Source organism: Ursus arctos, unplaced genomic scaffold, assembly GCF_023065955.2.
Source record: "Ursus arctos isolate Adak ecotype North America unplaced genomic scaffold, UrsArc2.0 scaffold_6, whole genome shotgun sequence".
NCBI classification, from domain to species: domain Eukaryota; kingdom Metazoa; phylum Chordata; class Mammalia; order Carnivora; family Ursidae; genus Ursus; species Ursus arctos.
The window spans coordinates 73,998,408-74,017,953 of NW_026623078.1; the positions used below are offsets into that span (position 1 = coordinate 73,998,408).

Consider the following 19,546-nt stretch of genomic DNA (forward strand, 5'->3'; position numbering starts at 1 on the left):
TAGCGCCTTTGATTTTCCCCAAACCTGGGAACCCCAGACTGGTGCAAACCGGCGCCACGGGGCGCAAAGAGGATTTGTCTCTTTACTGAAACCTGGCTGCGGAATTGGGAACTCCGAGTGAGAGGCGTGGGGGTGGGATGCGGGTGCAGACTGGCAGAAAGCGGGCGGGGGACGGTCCCCCGCCGCGCGCACCCGCAACCACGCTCCTCCCTAACTCCAGTTCGGGAGCACGCAGGAAAGATCTCAGGGATTAGCGCGTCCTGGGGGAACAGCCGGCTCCCGCCGACCCCACTGTAGGTCTGCGTGGGAGGGGCGGGGGCGGGGGTGTCTGCTGCTTAGGCAGCAAATTGAGGGATTCATTTGGGGTGGAAGGTAACCCAATCGCAATAGATAGCTGTAGGCATATAAGGCATAACACCGCCGACAAATGCAATGGGTGTTTATTCGTAACGCCCTCTCCCAAGTATACGTGGCAGTGGGTTGCTGAGTTATTTTAATATTCCAGGCATCATTTTCCTCCTTATATCTCTTATCATTTATCCCCGTCGACACTAACACCCCACACACTCAGAGCGCGCGCCCATAAATACCCCTGCTTCCCTCCCGTCTTCATAGGACTGATTTTCCAAACGCTGCCCTGTCCCCAGCCTTCGGGAGGCGCCCGTCCGCCCGGGACGTGCGTGGCGGGGCGGTTGGGTACACGGTGTATTCTGTGTTGAAGGCTCAGCTGTTCCGCCTGCGATGATTTAAGCACGCAGGACAAGTATGCGGTTTGTCAAACCGAGCGCTGCGCCAGAGCAGCGGCGGAGAAAAGGAGAGGGTTTGAGCGCGAGCAAAAGAAAATGGTAGGCGCGCGCAGTTAATTCAAGCTGCGCTCTGACTGTTTACATCCGATAGCTCGGCGCACTGGAGTGCCAGGCCGAAAGGGCTGAGTCTCCTCCCCGCTCCCCCACCCCCGTCCCTCCCAGAATCGCCCCTCCTCAGTTCCCAAAGCCGAGGGCGGGGGAGAGAGAAAAAAGATCCTCTCTCGCGAATCCCCGCCCACCAGCCCTTTATATGCGAGGGTCTGTGCGGCCGAGGACCCCCGAGCTGCGCTTCTCCCCGCTGCAGCTGCTGCCGCCACCGCTGCGCCCCGAACGCCGCCTGGCTCCCAGCCGGCCGCGGGAAGGGCAGGGCTATTCAGAGCTTGGCGGGAAAAAGAGAACAGAGGGGGGCGGGATCGTGCCTAGCAATATAAAACCCGGTTTTCGGGCTTTATCCGACTCGCTGTAGTAATCCCAGCGAGAGACAGAGGGAGTGAGCGGGCGCGCCCGCTAGGGTGGAAGAGCCGAGCGAGCCGAGCGAGCCGAGTGGCGCTCCGGGCGCCCGGGGAAGGGAGATCCGGAGCGAAAGGGGGCTTCGCCTCCGGCCCAGCCGCCCCCACCCCACCCGGCCCGCCGACCCCTGCCAACGGGGCGCAACCCCCGGCGCCCCCACGAAACTTTGCCCGTTGCCGCGGGCGGACACTTTCCCCTGGAACTTACAAGACCCGAGGGAGAGCGCGACTCTCCGGACGCGGAGAGGCTGTTCTGCTTATTTGGGGAGACACTTCTCCCCGCCGCTGCCCGCGACCGGCTGCTCTGAAAGGCGCTCCTCGCCGCTTTTTGGACGCTGGATTTCCTTCGGCTAGTGGAAAACCCGGTAAGCACCCCGATTTATTTGCCTTTTCATTTATTTTCCCTACCGCCTTAATGCAATGCCGCGACGAGTCGAAGTCGAATGCCCGAACTGGGGTGTCGTCTCAGCCATTCCTGCGCTATTGACACTTTTCTCAGAGTAGTTGTGGTAGCTCGGGGTGGAGTGAGGACGAACCAGAACTGGATGGGGGAGAGTGGCTTGTCAAGATGGGAGGGGAGAAGGCAGAGGGACAACGGGTGCGTTTCTAAAACTCGTTTTTTGAGATTTTTCCTTATGTATATTGACGCGGCCCCCGACCAGCTGGACATTCCTGCTTTATTGCACTAACTGCTTTTGCTTTGGGGGGGGGGGGGTGCTGTGGTTCACGGTGGGCAGAGAGCCCTGTCCATCCTGAGCTCCTGGGAGTAAGAATTACAAATTGCGTGTGGGAGCCAGAGAGCTCCGCAGCCGCTGACTTTTCCGCGTCTCGGAAAGGGCATTTAAATTTCGTCTTACCGCATTTCTGACAGCCGGAGACAGACACTGCGGCGCGTCCCGCCCGCCGATCCCCGCGGCGTTTCCCATTCGCCCCCTGCTCCTTTTAAGAAGTTGGCATTCGGCTTTTTAAAAGAATAGTAAAATTAGGGATCTTGGGCTTCCGAGGTACTGGTTGGGACTGGGTGTTGGGGAGGCGCAGGGACCAGGGTAAGGGAGGCTGGGCAGGGATGTGTCCGATTCTCCCGGAATCATGGACTTGGGGGAAACGAGGGCAAATCTCTGCACCCATCCTTGGCTCCCCCGCCGCCGCCCCTGGTGTCCCCTCGCCCCTGAGATGCGGAGGGGCGGCAAGGAGCGGGGCTCGGGCTTTTCCAGAACAGCTGCTACCCTCGGCGGGTGAGGGGAAGACGCCCGGCTCCAGGCGCGGAATCGCAGCAGGGGCTCTGGCGCAGTTGCGTCGCCGTATTGGGTGTTGAAGGGAGGTGCCCCTGTTATTATCTAACACCCCCCTTTTATTTATGGGGGGAAGTGTTACGGCCGGCGGCTGGGCTCGCCCCACCAGCCGCCGAAAGACACGGAGAAAAGCCGGCGGAGGAAGAAAGGGGGGCGCGCTGGGGGTGGGGATGGAGGGGCGGCGGGGGAGCTGGGAGGGGCGGCGGCGCCCGCGGGGGAAGGAGCGCGGCGAGGGCGCGAGTGGGAACGGGCGCGGCGCGGAGGGGCCCGGCGCGGGAGGGGGCCGCGCGCAGCCGCTCCCGCCGCGGCGCCTCTCGCCTTCTCCTTCAGGTGGCGCAAAACAGCGTGTTGGGGTTTGGCAGATTGTGTTCCCCGCTGCCGCCTCCCCCGGCCGCTTAAGGAGGCCAAAGCCGATTTCGATCGCTCGGCGGCGGCGGGGCGGACTCCCCGGGCTTCGCGCTCCGGGGGGGAAACGCAAGCTCCGCGGGCGCTCCGCAGCTGCTTCACCAAGCGTGTGTCCCACATAGCAGGGGGCCACCTGGAGGGGGTGAGAGGGTGCCCTTCCCCGCCACCCGCCCCTTCTGGGGCTAGCGCTGGAAGGGGAGCAATTCGGCATCGGGGCGCGCGCCGCGCCGGGCTGCGGCACCCACCCAGACCTTCTTAACTCAAGACCGCCCCCCCCTTTTGTGTGCCCCCCTCAGCAGGCTGCCGCGATGCCCCTGAACGTCAGCTTCGCCAACAGGAACTATGACCTCGACTACGACTCGGTACAGCCTTATTTCTACTGCGACGAGGAGGAGAACTTCTACCAGCAGCAGCAGCAGAGCGAGCTGCAGCCGCCGGCGCCCAGCGAGGATATCTGGAAGAAATTCGAGCTGCTGCCCACCCCGCCGCTGTCCCCGAGCCGCCGCTCGGGGCTCTGCTCGCCCTCCTACGTTGCAGTCGCGTCCTTCTCCCCCAGGGGGGACGACGACGGCGGCGGCGGCAGCTTTTCCACGGCCGACCAGTTGGAGATGGTGACCGAGCTGCTGGGAGGGGACATGGTGAACCAGAGCTTCATCTGCGACCCGGACGACGAGACCTTCATCAAAAACATCATCATCCAGGACTGCATGTGGAGCGGCTTCTCGGCCGCAGCCAAGCTCGTCTCCGAGAAGCTGGCCTCCTACCAGGCTGCGCGCAAAGACAGCAGCAGCCCGAGCCCCGCCCGCGGGCCCGGCGGCTGCTCCACCTCCAGCCTGTACCTACAGGACCTGAGCGCCGCCGCCTCCGAGTGCATCGACCCGTCCGTGGTCTTCCCCTACCCGCTCAACGACAGCAGCTCGCCCAAGCCCTGCGCCTCCCCGGACTCCACCGCCTTCTCCCCGTCCTCGGACTCTCTGCTCTCCTCGGCCGAGTCCTCCCCGCGGGCCAGCCCCGAGCCCCTGGCGCTCCACGAGGAGACACCGCCCACCACCAGCAGCGACTCGGGTAAGCGGAGCCCCTCCCGGCCTGTCAAAGGGGGCGACTGGGTCTCTTCACGATTTTTCCTCGGGCGGCTCATTCAACTGGCCACTTCAGTTGACCCAGCCTTTTTTCTTTTCTCAGATTTGGGAAGGGAAATGTTAGATTTGGAAGGATCTTGGGAGCTCATCATCCCGGAACACTGGGCTTTAGGATTCCCTTCCCATCCCTTCGAAGACTGCCCCGGTGGCCAGCCCCCTCCTCTCCCTCCCTCCCCTTAGGAATTTCATTTGGGTTTTTAAATCTTCTGGCTTATCTTGCAACTCAATCCACTCCCTCTTACTTTTCTGAAGCATTTTAATTGCCCCGGGGTGGGGGGTGGGGGTGTGTGTGAAGGGGGATAAGAGAGAATTGATCTCTGTGACAGTGAATGAATTGCCTCTCTCTTCCCTTCTGAGAGAGAAGCTGTTGGGATTTCGTGGACCACAGATCCACAAAAAAAGAGGAGCTTCCCCTCGGGGCCCCGGGAACTAGTGAAGGTGTCTTAGGAGCTGATGGCTTGAGGAGCTGGGATCTGTTCAGCCTGTGTTAAACACTTAAAAGCAAATCTTTGCCAAAATTGGACTTTTTTCCTTCCCTCACCCCTACAACTTTTGGCAAAGCCGCAAGAATTTTTTTTTTTTCTTTTTGCACTTCCAGTAAAATAGGGAGTTGCTAAAGTCCTACCAAGAGATTTGGAGCTATCATTTGCAACACCTGAAGGTTCTTGGTAGAATCCCTTAAAAGTAGGAGGTGCTTGGGAATGTGCTTTGCTTTGGGTGTGTCCAAAGCCTCATTAAGTCTTAGGTAAGAATTGGCATCAACGTTTTATCCTGGTGAATTGTAATTTTCTTGTCTGTGCTGTAAACCTAGCTGTCATTCTCCCTTTCTGACTTGGGGCCTTTGTGGCCAGAAGAGCAGGGTGGATTGGCCAGTTTGTTCTCTGGGGATAACTTGGTGCCAGGGCTCTTTCTCATATAATAATGCCTTATATTTACACAGCATTCATTTAATCTGGTCATTGATCGCTTTAAGGAAACGTGGCTAACCGGGTGGTTTTCTATTTCCTTTCTTAAAGAGGAAGAACAAGAGGATGAAGAAGAAATTGATGTCGTTTCTGTGGAAAAAAGGCAGCCCCCTGCCAAAAGGTCAGAATCGGGGTCACCGTCGTCGGGAAGCCACAGCAAACCACCTCATAGCCCGCTGGTCCTTAAAAGATGCCATGTGTCCACCCATCAGCACAATTACGCAGCGCCCCCCTCCACCAGGAAGGACTATCCGGCCGCCAAGAGGGCTAAGTTGGACAGTGGCAGGGTCCTGAAACAAATCAGCAACAACCGTAAATGCGCCAGCCCCAGGTCTTCGGACACAGAGGAGAACGACAAGAGGCGGACACACAACGTCTTAGAACGCCAGAGGAGAAACGAGCTGAAACGGAGCTTTTTTGCCCTGCGTGACCAGATCCCGGAGTTGGAAAACAATGAAAAGGCCCCCAAGGTTGTCATCCTTAAAAAAGCCACCGCGTACATCCTGTCCGTCCAAACAGAGGAGCAGAAGCTCATCTCAGAAAAGGACTTGTTGCGGAAGCGGCGAGAACAGTTGAAACACAAACTTGAACAGCTAAGGAACTCTGGTGCCTAAGTCCACCTATTGGAGGGAGGAACTGGAATTGGTCATGAATTCTCATTTGTTACTAAGAGAAAGTAAGGAAAAAGGTTCCTTCTGACAGAACTGTAGCAATTCCTCATATCTGAACTGTTTTCAAATGCATGTTCAAATGCAACCTCACAACCTAGGCTAGATCTTAGGATTGAAAGGTTTAGCCATGATGTAAACTGCCTCAAATAGAACTTTGGGCATAAAAGAACTTTTTTTTATGCTTGCCATCTTTTTTTTTTTCCTTTAACAGATTTGTATTTAAGAATTGTTTTTAAAAAATCGTAAAGTTTACCCCATTTTCCCATGTAAATATGGCCATTAAATGTAAATAGCTTTAATAAAACGTTTATAGCAGTTATACAAGAATTCAAACCATGTATTATAAACCATAATTTTTTTTATTTAAGTACATTTTCCTTTTTAAAGTTGATTTTTTCTATTGTTTTTAGAAAAAATAAAATACCTGGCAAATATATAATTGAGCCAAATCTTAAGTTGTGAGTGTTTTGTTTCTTTTCTTGCCTTTTTTTTTTTCCTTTCCATTCTCTTTTCATCAATTCCGATTCACAGAATTTGGCCCTCAAGGGAATGCGTTTACAAAGATGGGAAAAGAAGTTATTTCAAAAAGGGCAAGGGCTTTTCTTTGTTAAAATGGGTCGGGGGCCTAAAGGTCTTTATTTTCTCAGGGTTATAAGATGCTTCCTGGAGATTTGTGATAGGGCCAGAGTCGCTACGTGAAAGAATGAACAGGCAGTAGGCTGGTGAGGAGGCAAAGGGATACCAGAGGTTAGAGATAAGTTAAGTATACAAAGGGGGTAAGGGCTGGGGGTGGGAGAAAGATGAAGAAGAAACTCTAGTTGGGTTAACCCATGCTACTCCCCTGCTGCTTGACTGCTATTACCAGGTGCTAGGCCCTTTACAAGGATTATCTCCCAAGTCTCAATGGTGCTCCAGGAGGCAAGTTACTAACCCTGTTTCACAAAAAATGAAATATAGAGGCTCAGGGCTTTCGTAACTTCTCTGGGATCACACAGTAAAAGGCTGAACCTAAGGTCCCTGTTCCATTGAAAAACACCTAACACTTTGCTGTCATGCCTTAGTTCCTCCTGCGTCTAAAGTGCTGAGGTCAGGAATACTTTCGGTTTGGGGTCTGATGGACCAACTCAATAACAATACGAACCCGTTCGTGTGTCAGGCATTCTTAGAAGCATTTTCCCTGTAATAATTCCACAGCAACCCGATGAAGGAAATCAGCCTAATGTTGATTTCCCTACAATAGAAGGGGAAACTGAGGCACAGAAAGACTCAGCCAGGTGCCCAAAGCCCTCTGATGATGAACAGTAGAGCCAGGATGCAAACCCAGGCAGTCCACTCAACCTGTACTAGAACGCCCTGCCAACAAGCCAGTGGGAATAAACTGGTCGCTCACAAGCCAACCAATCTAGCAGGTTACTGCCGTAAATCTCAACATTTAAGCCCTGTAGGACATCAATTCCCCTTTTGTTTGTTTCATTTCATTTTGTTATTTTGTTGTTCATTGTTTCACGTTTTCTTTCTCTTTGAGAAACCCACAAGTCATTGACTCCTACCTTAGCCATTTGTTAAATGCGATTCACCCGGTTGCTCCTGGGAAGCAGCCAGTTCCGAAGGCTACTGCTTGGATCACTAAATAAAACATACTTACTCTTTGTCACATGAGTCATTATTTTGGAAACTACAAATTCCCCTTCCTTCCAACCTCTTTGACACATGGACACTCATGACACATGGTCATCATTAGAACATGAAAAGGCATTTTTGAATGTAGACATTAATTATAAGCCTTTGCAAACCCAGGGTCTGAACCGGAAAGGAGAACATTACACAGGCAAATGGAAGTTACTCTCACTGCTCTAATTATCTCATTGTTCCAGCCTCAGAGTAGATCTTCAGATCCGGTACCCTTTTTTAGAACTTTAATCCACCACCAACGCCAGCACCAACCATCACCCATACATCGATAAATAATTACTGTCTTTGGTCCTGAACTCTAGAATAATTTACTCAAGCCCTTAATGTCTTTTTCTGGATCCTTTATTTTGGATCTCATGTCCCACCCTAGTAGTTCCATGTAGTCACGCCCTATACCCTAAATTCAAAGGGAGATAGAATCCACAGAAGTTGAATAGTTCACAGTGTTAAAAAGCGGGGGCGATCTTAAAAGATTCACTCTTTGCCCCTTTGTGGCTGGAGTGCGGCTCTGGAGTGACTCACTTGAGAACAAGGAAGGTGTTAATTTGATCACTAAGTCCAGGCAAGCCAGCAGAATAGGAGAGAGGGTTCCTCATTGGGAAAACAATTCCCCATTCCGAATAATCAGGAAACAACTTAGGGATGCAGGGCTTGGCTGTGGGGATGGAAGGGAGCCATTCCAACTACCAATTAGCCGCCCCCCCCCCTCAGGTTTATGAAGCAAGAGTGAGGTCAGAAAACAGAGCAGATGCCAACTTCTTTCCAGAAAGTCAGGCTGATCTTGACCCCAACACAAATTGGCTCTCAGAGCCAACCCAGGGAGTCCCCAGGGTCTGTGCCATTGTTTGATCTACTTTGTAGATAACCATAATCAGGAATTGGAGATGGAGGGGAGGAGCTTGCAATTTGGTCAAGAACATACGGGAAGGAATGAACTACCACGGACTATGCCTCTTACCCAGGATGCTGTCCAGGAATTAATGACTAACCCCAGGGGGATCTGGGGATGATTTTGTGTAGGGACGGAATGTAAAAAGAGGAAGGAAGTGTGATTTCAATGCTGCCATTTGGAAGCAACAAAGGAGATCCACAATATAAAAACAATCACATTTTTAAATGAACAAAGTTTTCAAAATCCCAGCCTAAGTAGAGTTCTCTCTGCTGGTCTTTAAGACAAAATCTGGCACAAAGCTTGGGAAAGAGGACAACAAGAGTTAGGGGGTTTTCTGTGGCTTGTTTGTAATAGCTTATGATTGGCTCAGGCAATAATAATTTTTTAGCACACACACTAGGGGCCCCTGATGCATTTCCTCCCAACATAAATAATCCTTAGGCTAATGTTGAAGGGTATCCCACAACACGATCAGAAGACTCCTCGTTTAAGGTTATAGACCATTACAGGCCTATTTCAAAGGAGAAGGAGGGTAAAAACAAGCTAATAGGATGAGAACAGAGACGCATTAAAAAAAAAAAAAAAAAACTAAGAAGACTTTACACCCACCACTAAGACTGTAGCAATAACCTTTCTCTGGTCTAGATTCTTCAGGAGAGAATTTAGACTAATTCCAAATTTAAAAGAAACCCCCCAAAATATTTGCTTTGCCTAAATGGTTGGAGGTGACTCTCAATGACTCTTGAGTTGATGTCACATTTTGGTTTTAATTTTATTTCTTTCAATATTAGTCTGCGCTAAGAAGACACAGTTGAGGGGCACCAGTGTTAATGGGATGTAGATCCTCTGAGGTTAAAAGGAATGTTCTTTGTTTTTAAACAATGCCTGGGAGCTCAGCCACAAACCCCAACACTTTCTTCCCATTGTCACCCCATCAGCCGATCAAGAGATAAAACAAGCCCAAGCCAGGGGTCTCTGGGGGTGGGGAAAGGGGGAGCTTGGGGAGAGAGAATTAACCTTTCTTACATACCTACTGTCTGCCAAACCCTCCATCTCACAGACCCTCACAACAGCCCAGCTGGAGAGTGATTGTCGAATGTGACAACACTGAAGTTTAGACAAGTTCAATACCTCTCCCAAAGGCACACAAGTACCAACAATAAATACAACAACAATAGTTAATGTTTACTGCGTGCCAAACACTTCACATGCATTACCTTACTTAGGAGATGAATTCTATTTCTAATCCCCACTTTATACCTCAAGAGATGAAAATTTTGAGAGATGAAGTAACTTGCCTTCAGTCACAAAACAGGCAAAATGGTGACAGCAGGAATTATTCATTTGTTCATCAATATTTATTAAGCACCTACTGTGTGCCCGCAGCACTGTGCCGCTGGTGGGAAGAGATGCAGAGATAAGGTCCTGGCCCTGAGTCACCTGTGGGCTGGTAGAGAACAAAGAAAACTGGTAATCAGACTAAGTGATTGTACAAACACTTTTAGAGCAAGATGGAGTTGAAGCTCTCTGCTGAAGACCCCACCCCTTCCCGCCAGGGAAAATGGAAGCAAGGCTGGAGGTCAAGAAATGCTGAAAGAGGAACAAAGGAGAAGAGTCATCAGAGGAATGGAGGGAAGGTGGAGGAAAATGGTGTCAATGAAGCCAGGAGGAAGCCCTCTGTAAAAGCAGAAAGACATGCATTGGGATGTGCAGAGAATGGTCCATTAGACTTCGCAACATGGAGGCATCTTCTCGGCCACGTCTCCTCCCCAGGATCCTCCCCCTTCTTCATGCCCTTCATTCCATTGACCACTTCAAACAACTGCCCACTCCTTTCCCCCACATCCTGCCCTCCTGCAGTACCTTCTCCAGGAGTTCCCAAAGTGTGATGCCTAGACCATTGGTATCAACATCACCCATGAATTTGTTACCAGTGGAAACACGTAGCTCCCTGAATTAGCACCCCAGGAGACGGGCCCCAGGAAAGTGTGTGCTAACAAGCCTTCTGGGGCTTGAGAAAGTTGGAGAACCACTGCCTTCCCCGTCACTGCCACCCCAGTGATTTTTCAAAATCACAAATATGAATAGGCTTCTCCCCTGCTTAAACCCCCTCAGGGGGTTCCCGCGACTGTTCAGATGAAGTCCAAAGCTGTTTGACACCTACAAGGTCCTCCACACACTGGTATGGAGGACTCCTCATCACTCCGGTTTCCCTACGTCCTGTGAGGTTTTTCAGACACTTTGTCCCCTCTGCTCAAAACACTGGTGACCCACCACCCACCCAATCCTCCAAACCTGAGCCTACAGGGCTGATGTTTTACTCATCCTTCATTGCTCACCTTCTAGTATTCTCTGACCGCTGAGACAAGGTTCCTTAGGAGGCTTGGATTACATGTCCAAACAGTTCTCACTCTGCATGGTCATCACTTGTCCTGCTCCGAGAAATGGAACCACATGGGTTCACCAACAAATCCTCGCTCAGCGCCAACATAAACGTCTGGCATCAAACAGGGACTCAACAATTCCTTCACGAATGGCCGAATGAAGAGCCATGTTATTTATTTAATTTAAGATTTTATTTATTTGAGAGAGAGAGCAAGAGAGCACTAGCAGGGGGTAGGGGCAGAGGGAGAGAGAGACACAGACTCCCCGTTGAGCAGGGACCTCTCCCCAGGACCCTGAGATTATGACCTGAGCCCAAAGCAGACGCAAACCAACTGAGCCCCCCAGGGGCCCGTGAAGAGCCATTTTAAAGCAAAGGGGAAATGTTTCTCACTAACCTTTTCAAATGGGTAGCTGTGAGGATAAGGAAAGAGATGGCTATATCCTGAAGACAGGATTTGTATTTGGTTTGACCGGCTGGAGTGGCTTCCAACTTTATCTTATTGGAGGTGCAAGAGAGAATTCAGTTGTATGCTGATGGGGCAGAGCTGAAAGGGGGAGGGTTGAAGATACAGGAGGAAGGGGGATGAAGCCAGCCATTGCCACCTGAAGGGCCGCTTCCCTCTTTATCAGCGGATACCAATCGCCTGGAATTCCAAAGCCCCTCAGCCTTTGAATGCGGGGGAGCTAAGGTGAGGGGGATGCATTCCAGAGAGGGCCACTCCTGCAGACAGTGATTCCTTCAGGGAGCGGATGGCAGAGCCCAGCCCAGGTCTCCTCCTCCGGGCTCCCAGAGCTCTCCGCTCTTGCTCTCTCACAGGCCATGTTCACCTGGATTAGAAATCACCTGTTTCCTTCTCTTTCTTTCTTGCTAAGCTCTGAACTCCTAGAGAACGGGTCTCTGATGTTCTCCCCTATCATTGTACCCCGCACGGTAGGCACAGGTCTAATACATAAAATTGTGTTGAGTGAATGAGTGAGTGGATCGACACATGACTGAATGCAAGCATGCATTTGCTATACATTTTAAGTTTCTACTTCCTGGGGTCATCCATCTTTTTCACTCTGATCAACCCTATGCTTTGTGCTCAGCTCATACTAAATGGATTCTCCCTCTGAGGTCTACGTAATTCATTGTGGACAGCAGGAGCCTCAGCGATAGCTTCTCTGAGTCTATCAGTCGGGATCTCTATGTTACCAGCAGCATAAACCAGTAAGCTTCAATTGGCAAATGAAAAAAAATAATAAAGCAGAGCAAAGACAAAAAAGTACACATTAGCTTATGCAACTGAAAACGCCCAGGGGTGGCGGGATCTAGGGGCTCAAACAGTAGCTTAAGGGTTCTTTCCACACCCTCATCTCAGTCAGGAGCTCCCCACCCTACCTGGGGCAAGGATGGCTGCCAGCATCCTCGGAAGGGATTCTGACTGGTCTGCTGGGATCACATGCCCACCCTGAGGCTGGTGGATCAGCTTAGTTCCCAGCCCCCTTCCTGTGGTAGAGCTTTGACTGACAGCCCTATCCAGCAGGAGGAAAGGCAATCCCTAAAACGAAAAGACATCAGGCTCCTCGGCTAGGAGCCTGCTTCTTCCTCTCCCACTCCCCTGCTCGCGTTCCCTCTCTCGCTGGCTGTCTCTCTGTCAAATAAATAAATAAAATCTTTAAAAAAAAAAAAAAAAAGGAAAAGACAGGCCCACAGAAAGAGCAGGTGTTCCCCAGATTGACTCACGGGATAATTGCGGTGCTAAACTCCTCGGACCTGCATGGAAGAGCCCAGGTGTTTTCAAAACCCCGACTGACTCTCAGAATTGAGTGAAGATCTTTTTTAAAAAATAAAGATTCCCAGAATCCATCTCAGAGCTACGAAACCAGAATGTCCAGAGTGGGGGGCCTAGGATCCCATATTTTTTTCTAAGTTCACAAGTGACAGGAAGGAACAAGTAGGTTTGGGGACTAATGTCAGAGCTGAAGGAACCTCGCTTCTGAAGTCTCCCAGACCTGAGTTTCAGTCTGGCTGTGCCACCAGCTGGCTGTGTGACCCAAGCCGGATGACTCTGCCACTCTGAGCCTGACTTTCCCAATTGTCAGGGGGAAAAGAAAATAAAGAGGTGGCCAGGGGTGTGTAGCCTCCCTGCCAAGGCTTTTGGGAGAATTAACTGAGGTACTTTATGAGAAACGGTGTAGCTCAGATTCAGTAAGGGAGAATGTCCTCTCCCTCTTCCCCTTTCTTATCCTCCATTTCAATGTGTCACCAGGTCCTTTAGATCCCGTCTCCGAAATACCTCTCGGCTCCTTGCGGCTGCTACCACCTTCTTTTCACCCACGATCATCCTTTGTCTGGGTCTCTAGTACTTCTCACCGCCTCTAGTCTGATCTCCTCAAAGGCCCAGGAATGGTCTTCGAAAGATGGCTGACCGGATCATTCTCCAACCTACAAGAATTTAGCGGCTCTTCTTACTCTGGCTGTAAATTTAGTACAAGTAATTAAGTAAATAAATTTAAGCACCCAAAGCCGTGAGAAGAACAGAGTGTTAGGGGGTTGTCTAACAGCCTAGGGCTTCAGGGAACTTGTTCAGCCAAGACATGGAGGGTGGGAATGGGTTAGTCAGTCCAAATATTCTGGGACCCTACAGTGGGAGAGGGGAAGACATGCACAGGGAACCCAGAGCAAACTAGAACAGAAAGAGCAGATAGCACAAGGAGAACATGCTTGGATGAAGCCCAAGGGGTGGGTCCCAAGCCAGATCACCCAGGAGCCTCATGAAGGCACTTGTGGACTATTGTCTGTGGACAGACTGCAGTGGAGGAGTTCACATCATTCCCACCATGTTTGTTGGATCTTCTGGTCGTGGTGACACCATCCCCATAGCCTTGGGTCGTGGTCAAGTCATAGCACTGACTTTCTGTACCGCCATTATCTGTACCCTTCGTATTTCGTACCTTTGTCTGTAACACGGATCAGTAAGCCTAGACCAGGTAACCATAAATATTAAGTTCTTTCCAACTGGGACATAACAATAATAACAAAAATAGTAACAACACTAACACTTATCAAGTATTTTCTATGAGCCCAGTACTGTGCAAAACACTATGCATGATTTTTCTTCTTGAATCTTCACAACCATGTGACTAGGAAACTAGGATTATTCCCATTTTACAGATGAGAAAAAAGACTCTGAGACAAATCAAATAAATCACTCAAGGGTCCCGAGTGACGAGGTGGAAGAGGGGACGTTCAAGCCCAGGTCTGCTCCACTCCCCGGCCCAGTTCCTCACCCACCATATCTCATTGCCACAATCCTTCAGAAAGTCCTAAGGCCTCAAAACCCACAATGGCCTGGGCCAGTCTATTTTTAAGGCTGTTTCAGGTGCTTTGAAGTTTTAACAAAGGTCCCCCTGTGACACCGGAAGGCTCCGAGATGAGCACTGCGGAGCCTTCCTCAAGGTGTGGGAGCAACCCCAAAGTCTATGGCACATAGTTGAACCTGAACTTTTCGTCTCATCCCCTGACCATCACCAGATTACACAGGCCAGACAGGCCTCCCGAGGTTGTCTGTCTAGGAGCCTGGCACCCCCCCCCCCTCTTCTCAAGCTCACAATTCTCCCTCCCAAGCACCGAGACTGCTACCTCTTCCGAAGTAAATTAGAAAAATAGCTGTGCTTGCTCCAGAATTTAGCCCACAGTCTTCCTATCTGCGGTCAGCCCTTCAGAAACTGGTCTCTGACTAGTCGGTCACTCATGACCATCAGGGCAGAAGGTTTAAACATGAAGAGAAGGGTGATCCGAGCTGCTGGGGTCAGAGACTATTCTGGAAGGATAAGCCCCCAAATATCACGTGAGCTGACCGGATGAGAAAGTTGAGGTCCAGCCAGGAGAAGGGCTGTGGACAGAGCACACAGACATTCAGGAGCAGGTGGGGATGGCAGACTGAGTGTCTTAGGCCCACTTTTAAAAGCCCCTGTGGCATCCCCACCTCCTTTTGGAATCTCCTCTTACCCAATGTGGGCTGTCTTGGGAGTCTCAGGGGGAGAGGCAGGCTTCTCCTAGCCATAGAGGTGCCCAGGGGAGACCAGCCAGACTTTTTCTCCCTGGACCCTGCAGGACTTTGAGTCTTGACTGGAATGACCCAAGAAAAGAACGTAGAGGTGGGAGCCCATTCTTTCTGGTCGCTGTCCCTGGAGAGAACAAATTGTCTGGCTCTCTAGACTCTTGGCATTCCCCCAGCCAAGACTGTGTCAACCCTGTTTCCACGTCCCTGTCAGTCCTGGGAGCTCTCCAATGTCCTTCTGGAAAATTCTGTTTAGGATTCAGCTAGTCATTAGAATTTTTTGTTCCTTATAACTAAAAAGCTCTGAGTGACGGAGCATTCCTCAAATTTTCCCCGCAATATTGTGCTGCCTTGATCTGGGCAAGACAACAATAACCTTCCAAAGAAAAGAAAAAAAGAAAAAGAAAATGGCAAAGAGGCAGCAAGCTGAAAGCCATAACAAGGTAGAAATAGAATCAAATCCCAGGCAGTAACATCTTCTGTGTCGCGTCTCATTGTCTCATCGGCTGCATATTTTGTTCTTCGATTATCTACAATTAGGGATAATTTGTACCGGGCTTTAGGTCTACGACACAGCTGATAGCTGGCCGTCTGGATATTGTGGCGTCTCTGCTCTGACTGTCTAGAAGTACTTCCTCCTATCAAACCCAAATAAACCCTGCACAACTAAAGCATAATTCTTAGATTTTTTTTTTAAACTCTCATTGAAAAAGAAAAAGAAAAAAAAAGCCCTCCCATTTAAGAAATCGTTGTTTTGTGACAGGTATTGTGCTAAGGGTTTTATATGTACCGTTTAATCAAACCAGCAATTCTATGGAGTATTGAGATCTATTGCACTATTATTAGTGCATATTACTATTAATATGTGCAATCATTAATTAGGGCAAAATATTATTAATATTTTTAATATTACAGTATAATTAGCTCCATTGCATTAAGGAAAAAACTGGCCCTCAGAGATGGGGGAGTGGGGCTGTGGTAAATGCATTGCCAAGGTCACATAGCTAGCAGGTCATTGGCCTTAGATACAAACCCACGTCAGTCCAGCTTCAGAGGTCTTGCTCTAAAGTCTTAGGCTGAATTGTCGGAAAAAAACTCAGATACTCCCTGCTCAAGTGGTTCTCACTCAAGGAACCCTCACTCAGGTAGCAAAGCTGAGTATCAGAATCTCCGGGGAAATTGTTGCTTGAAAAGCATATGTAATGATACAATTTCACATTAGAAAAACAGAAAATAAAAACCATCCCGGTGCTCTTTTTTTTTTTTTTTTTTTTTTTTAATACAAACCAGGACACCTTTGAGAGTGGGAGGGGCTGCTGTGAAAGATCTGGTCTGGTGTTTGCAGGCACACTGGGGGTTAGGATCTCAGGTGAGAAAACAGAGCCTCAGGCAGACTGAGACCTCAGAGCAAATATGTGGTCCTGTCGGAATTGGAACCCTGGAAGAAAGCCTGGAGGCACCCATCATTTCCCCTGTGACATTTCTGAGGGCCCGTGTTCCTCCAGTCTTTCAAAACTGCAGCCAACACTTGCTCATACCGGGAAGCCCTTCCTGATTTTTTTTTTTTTTAAGGACTTACATAGACTTTTTTTTTAAAGGGCTTTATTTATTTATTTGACAGCAAGAGAGCGAGCACAAGCAGGGGGAGCAGCAGAGGGAGAGGGAGAAAGCAGCCTCCTCGCTGAGCAGGGAGCTGATGTGGGGCCGATCCCAGGACCCCAGGATCATGACCCGAGCCGAAGGCAGAAGCTTCACCGACTGAGCCCCCCACGCGCCCCGAAGCCCTTCCTGACTAACCAAAGGTGGTTCGCAGCCTTGAGGTCTTCTGTTACTCACTGGGGGCTGTGCTTTATTCATTTTCTCTCTATTATAAACTGCTTGTGCCTTTGCAGGGGTGTGTGTGTGTGGGAGTTCTGCACAGGCTTGAGTGGTTCCATGTCAATTGGAACTAGAGGTCAGTCTGAACTGAAACCAGACATCAGTGAGCACTGAACACGTAAAGTGAGGGCCCGACCCTGATGTGCACAGGTTTCTATTGACAGGATGCCTTGCAAAAGGGGGAGTACCTACATTCTGATTTTCTCTTCCATCGTATATAGTTTCCTTGGGCTGCTGTGGCCCCAAAAGGGTGGCTTACAACAACAGGGTTTTTTTCTCGCAGATGTCCACAGGGCCATGCTCCCTCTGACGGCTCCGTGGACGCCTCTTCTTCACCTCTTCCTAGTTCTAGTGAACACCGCCCATCCTTGGCATCCTTTGGCTTGTAGGTTCATCGCTCTGGTCTCTGGCTCTGTCTTCACACGGCCTTCTTCCCTGTATTTGTATATGTTTCTGTGTCTCCTCTCCTCTTATTATAAAGACACCAGTCATTAGATTTAAGGTCCACCCTAAACCAGCAAGACCTCGTCCTCACTAAGCACGTCTGCAAAGACGTTATTTCCAAGCAGGGTCGCATCTGAGGTTCCCGGTGGACACGAATTCCAGGGAGACACTCTTCAGCCCAGTGCGGGTGAGTAGGCACCTCCAGGACCGGGTTCGGGGCACAGATCCACACCCCTCTCAGTGCCTAAACTGGGGAGTGCACGCAGTAGACCCTCATAATCCTGGTTGGACGCAGGGTAGCCATGAGCTCAACCCAAAAGAGGTGGTTTTCTCTCGACTCTGGCCTTCTAAACAGCAAACCACTCCCTAGCCCCCTTCCTTCCCTTTTTCATGGCTGTCTTTTCAGGCTCCCCACCCACCCAAGCCTCCTTTCCTCTTTCCTTCCTCCTGCCAGCCACAAAGGGCTGGTGGGGGGAGGGGAGGCATGTGTGATCGTGCGCGCACCCCTATTCCAGGGGTGAGGATCTCTAAGCTTCCTCACCCCACCCAGGCATTTCTCTATTCTGGCATTTAGGGTGCAATGCCATTAGCAGCGTCCAGAAAGCCACACTACATTTTCAGCCCTTAGTCAAATAGCCTTGGCTTTTGGCTACACACCCTTCCGATTTTTTTCTCCACAAGTCCCAAGTGAAAAGTTTCCCCATTGCAATCGCAGCCCGTGTCTTCCTCTTTCTTTAGTTTCTGGACGCTGGTTCACTTTTTCTGATTAAAAATTAACAGGCTGTTGTCACTTAATGGAGCTTTCACTGGCTGCCAGACGCGTGTGTTGCACACGGCACACGCATCAAGTCGCTCCTTCTTGACATGATACCCACTGGACAGAGGAGAACACTGAGGTCTTGAGCAACGACGTCGCTTCCCAGGGTCCTAAGTGACCTTAGGTATTTTATGCCTTCAAACTGCCTCCCAACCAAGCTTCCTGAAAATGTATGAGACCACGGAGCGTATCTGTTGTTTTCTTGAAGGAGTTAAACAGATTCTTCAGTTTCCAGCTCCTCTGAAGTCACTAGGGGAGTGGGGTTGCTGGTAAAAGGGAAGCCTACGGACAGAGTGACAGACTGCAGATCATTACCAAAGATTCTCTTGGAATCAGTTTTTCTCATAGCAGCTGCTTTGGGCTTCTGCGTGCAATAGCTTAAGCCCTAAAATGCAAACTTCTCACAGTTTGAAAAAAACTCCTTGTTGGCAGATTTCCACTGAGCTTGATTCAGCACGCTCCGTGGGCTGGGGACAAGAAGCCACAGCGTATCTTCAAATCAGAGTCAGCCGGCAGCCTCACATCCTGGACACTTGAATCCTGCTCAGAGACTTGCAGCTTTTTGAGTTGAACCTGCTCTCTCCCGCCCCTCTGCACCTGCTGTCCCTCTGTCGAAACATCCCCCTGAATACAACCGCTTGCTTGCTGGTGAATTTGTCCTTCAAGCTACCATAACAGCCAGGAAGGCATTTCCCCACCCCACCCACCCTAGAAGGAGGAGTCCTTGTCTGAACCCCAAAGCAGACCCAGATGGTTCCCTCTCATGGTAGCAGGGGAGGGCATGGTGGGGGGATGGGCTTTAACACCTGGGCTTTGCCTCCCTGTCTACTAAGTTGGGGTCTCTAAGGTAGAACCTGGAAAGTATGAATCTTCACAACCTCTCCAGGCACTTGGGAAGATGTCCTAGGCCTGGCTTTCCAGAACTGAGTCATCACTTCATCCTCAAAATGTGTATCCGGTCCTTAAAAAAAAAAGAAAGAACAAACAGGTACACCTGGCTTATTATGTTCCAGGCACTGTGCGCATTTCACTTCGTCTGCTCACACGAGGGTCAGAACAATGTTAGTGAGCAGGATATAATTAGTACCCCTATTTTTCAGATAAGAAAACTGAGGCACAGAAAGGTTGAGGAACTGGTCTGAGGTTGCTCATCCAGGAAGGGGCAAAGCTGGCTTATCTGTAGATTTCTTTCTTTAAATCTTCTCATTTGTTACATTCAAATAATTTATTAGGATTTTTTTTAATTTTTTAAATTTATTTGGATTTAATATAAAATCTAGGGGGCCAGGGATTTTTAGCTGTTTGTTCATTTCTGGACACTCGGAGGCTAGAATGCCAGACGCAGAGTCACCATCACCACACACTTGTTGAATGAGCGAATGAAAACAGAAACATTTCACATGGGGTTGAGGTGTTGTTTATATTTCTTTCTCATATGAAAAATATATAGACATATTACCCCTGTTAAAAAGTGTCCACTGCCTAAAATCATACCACATTTCAATGCTGATGTCTCTGCCCCGGGTAGGGAAGCCCGGGGCTGAGCTGACCTTTCTCTGCACTGACCACAGTCAATTGTAGTTTTCGCTTCCAGATTTCAAGCTC

The 19,546-nt window shown here is 50.0% G+C and overlaps 1 protein-coding gene across 2 annotated transcripts; it reads left to right on the plus strand.

Annotated features, from left to right (window-relative positions):
• Positions 1–1,080: 1,080 nt before the first annotated feature.
• On the plus strand, positions 1,081–6,239 carry MYC (MYC proto-oncogene, bHLH transcription factor). Of its 2 annotated transcripts, none has more exons than XM_026495412.4 (3): positions 1,081–1,680; positions 3,309–4,077; positions 5,168–6,239. In XM_026495412.4, the coding sequence occupies exons 2-3, from the start codon at positions 3,321–3,323 to the stop codon at positions 5,728–5,730; spliced, it is 1,320 nt and encodes a 439-aa protein (XP_026351197.3). In that variant the 5' UTR covers positions 1,081–1,680; positions 3,309–3,320; the 3' UTR covers positions 5,731–6,239. The 2 variants fall into 2 exon arrangements, with proteins under 2 accessions (XP_026351197.3, XP_026351198.3); XM_026495413.4 differs by having other exon boundaries at positions 3,312–4,077.
• Positions 6,240–19,546: the final 13,307 nt, after the last annotated feature.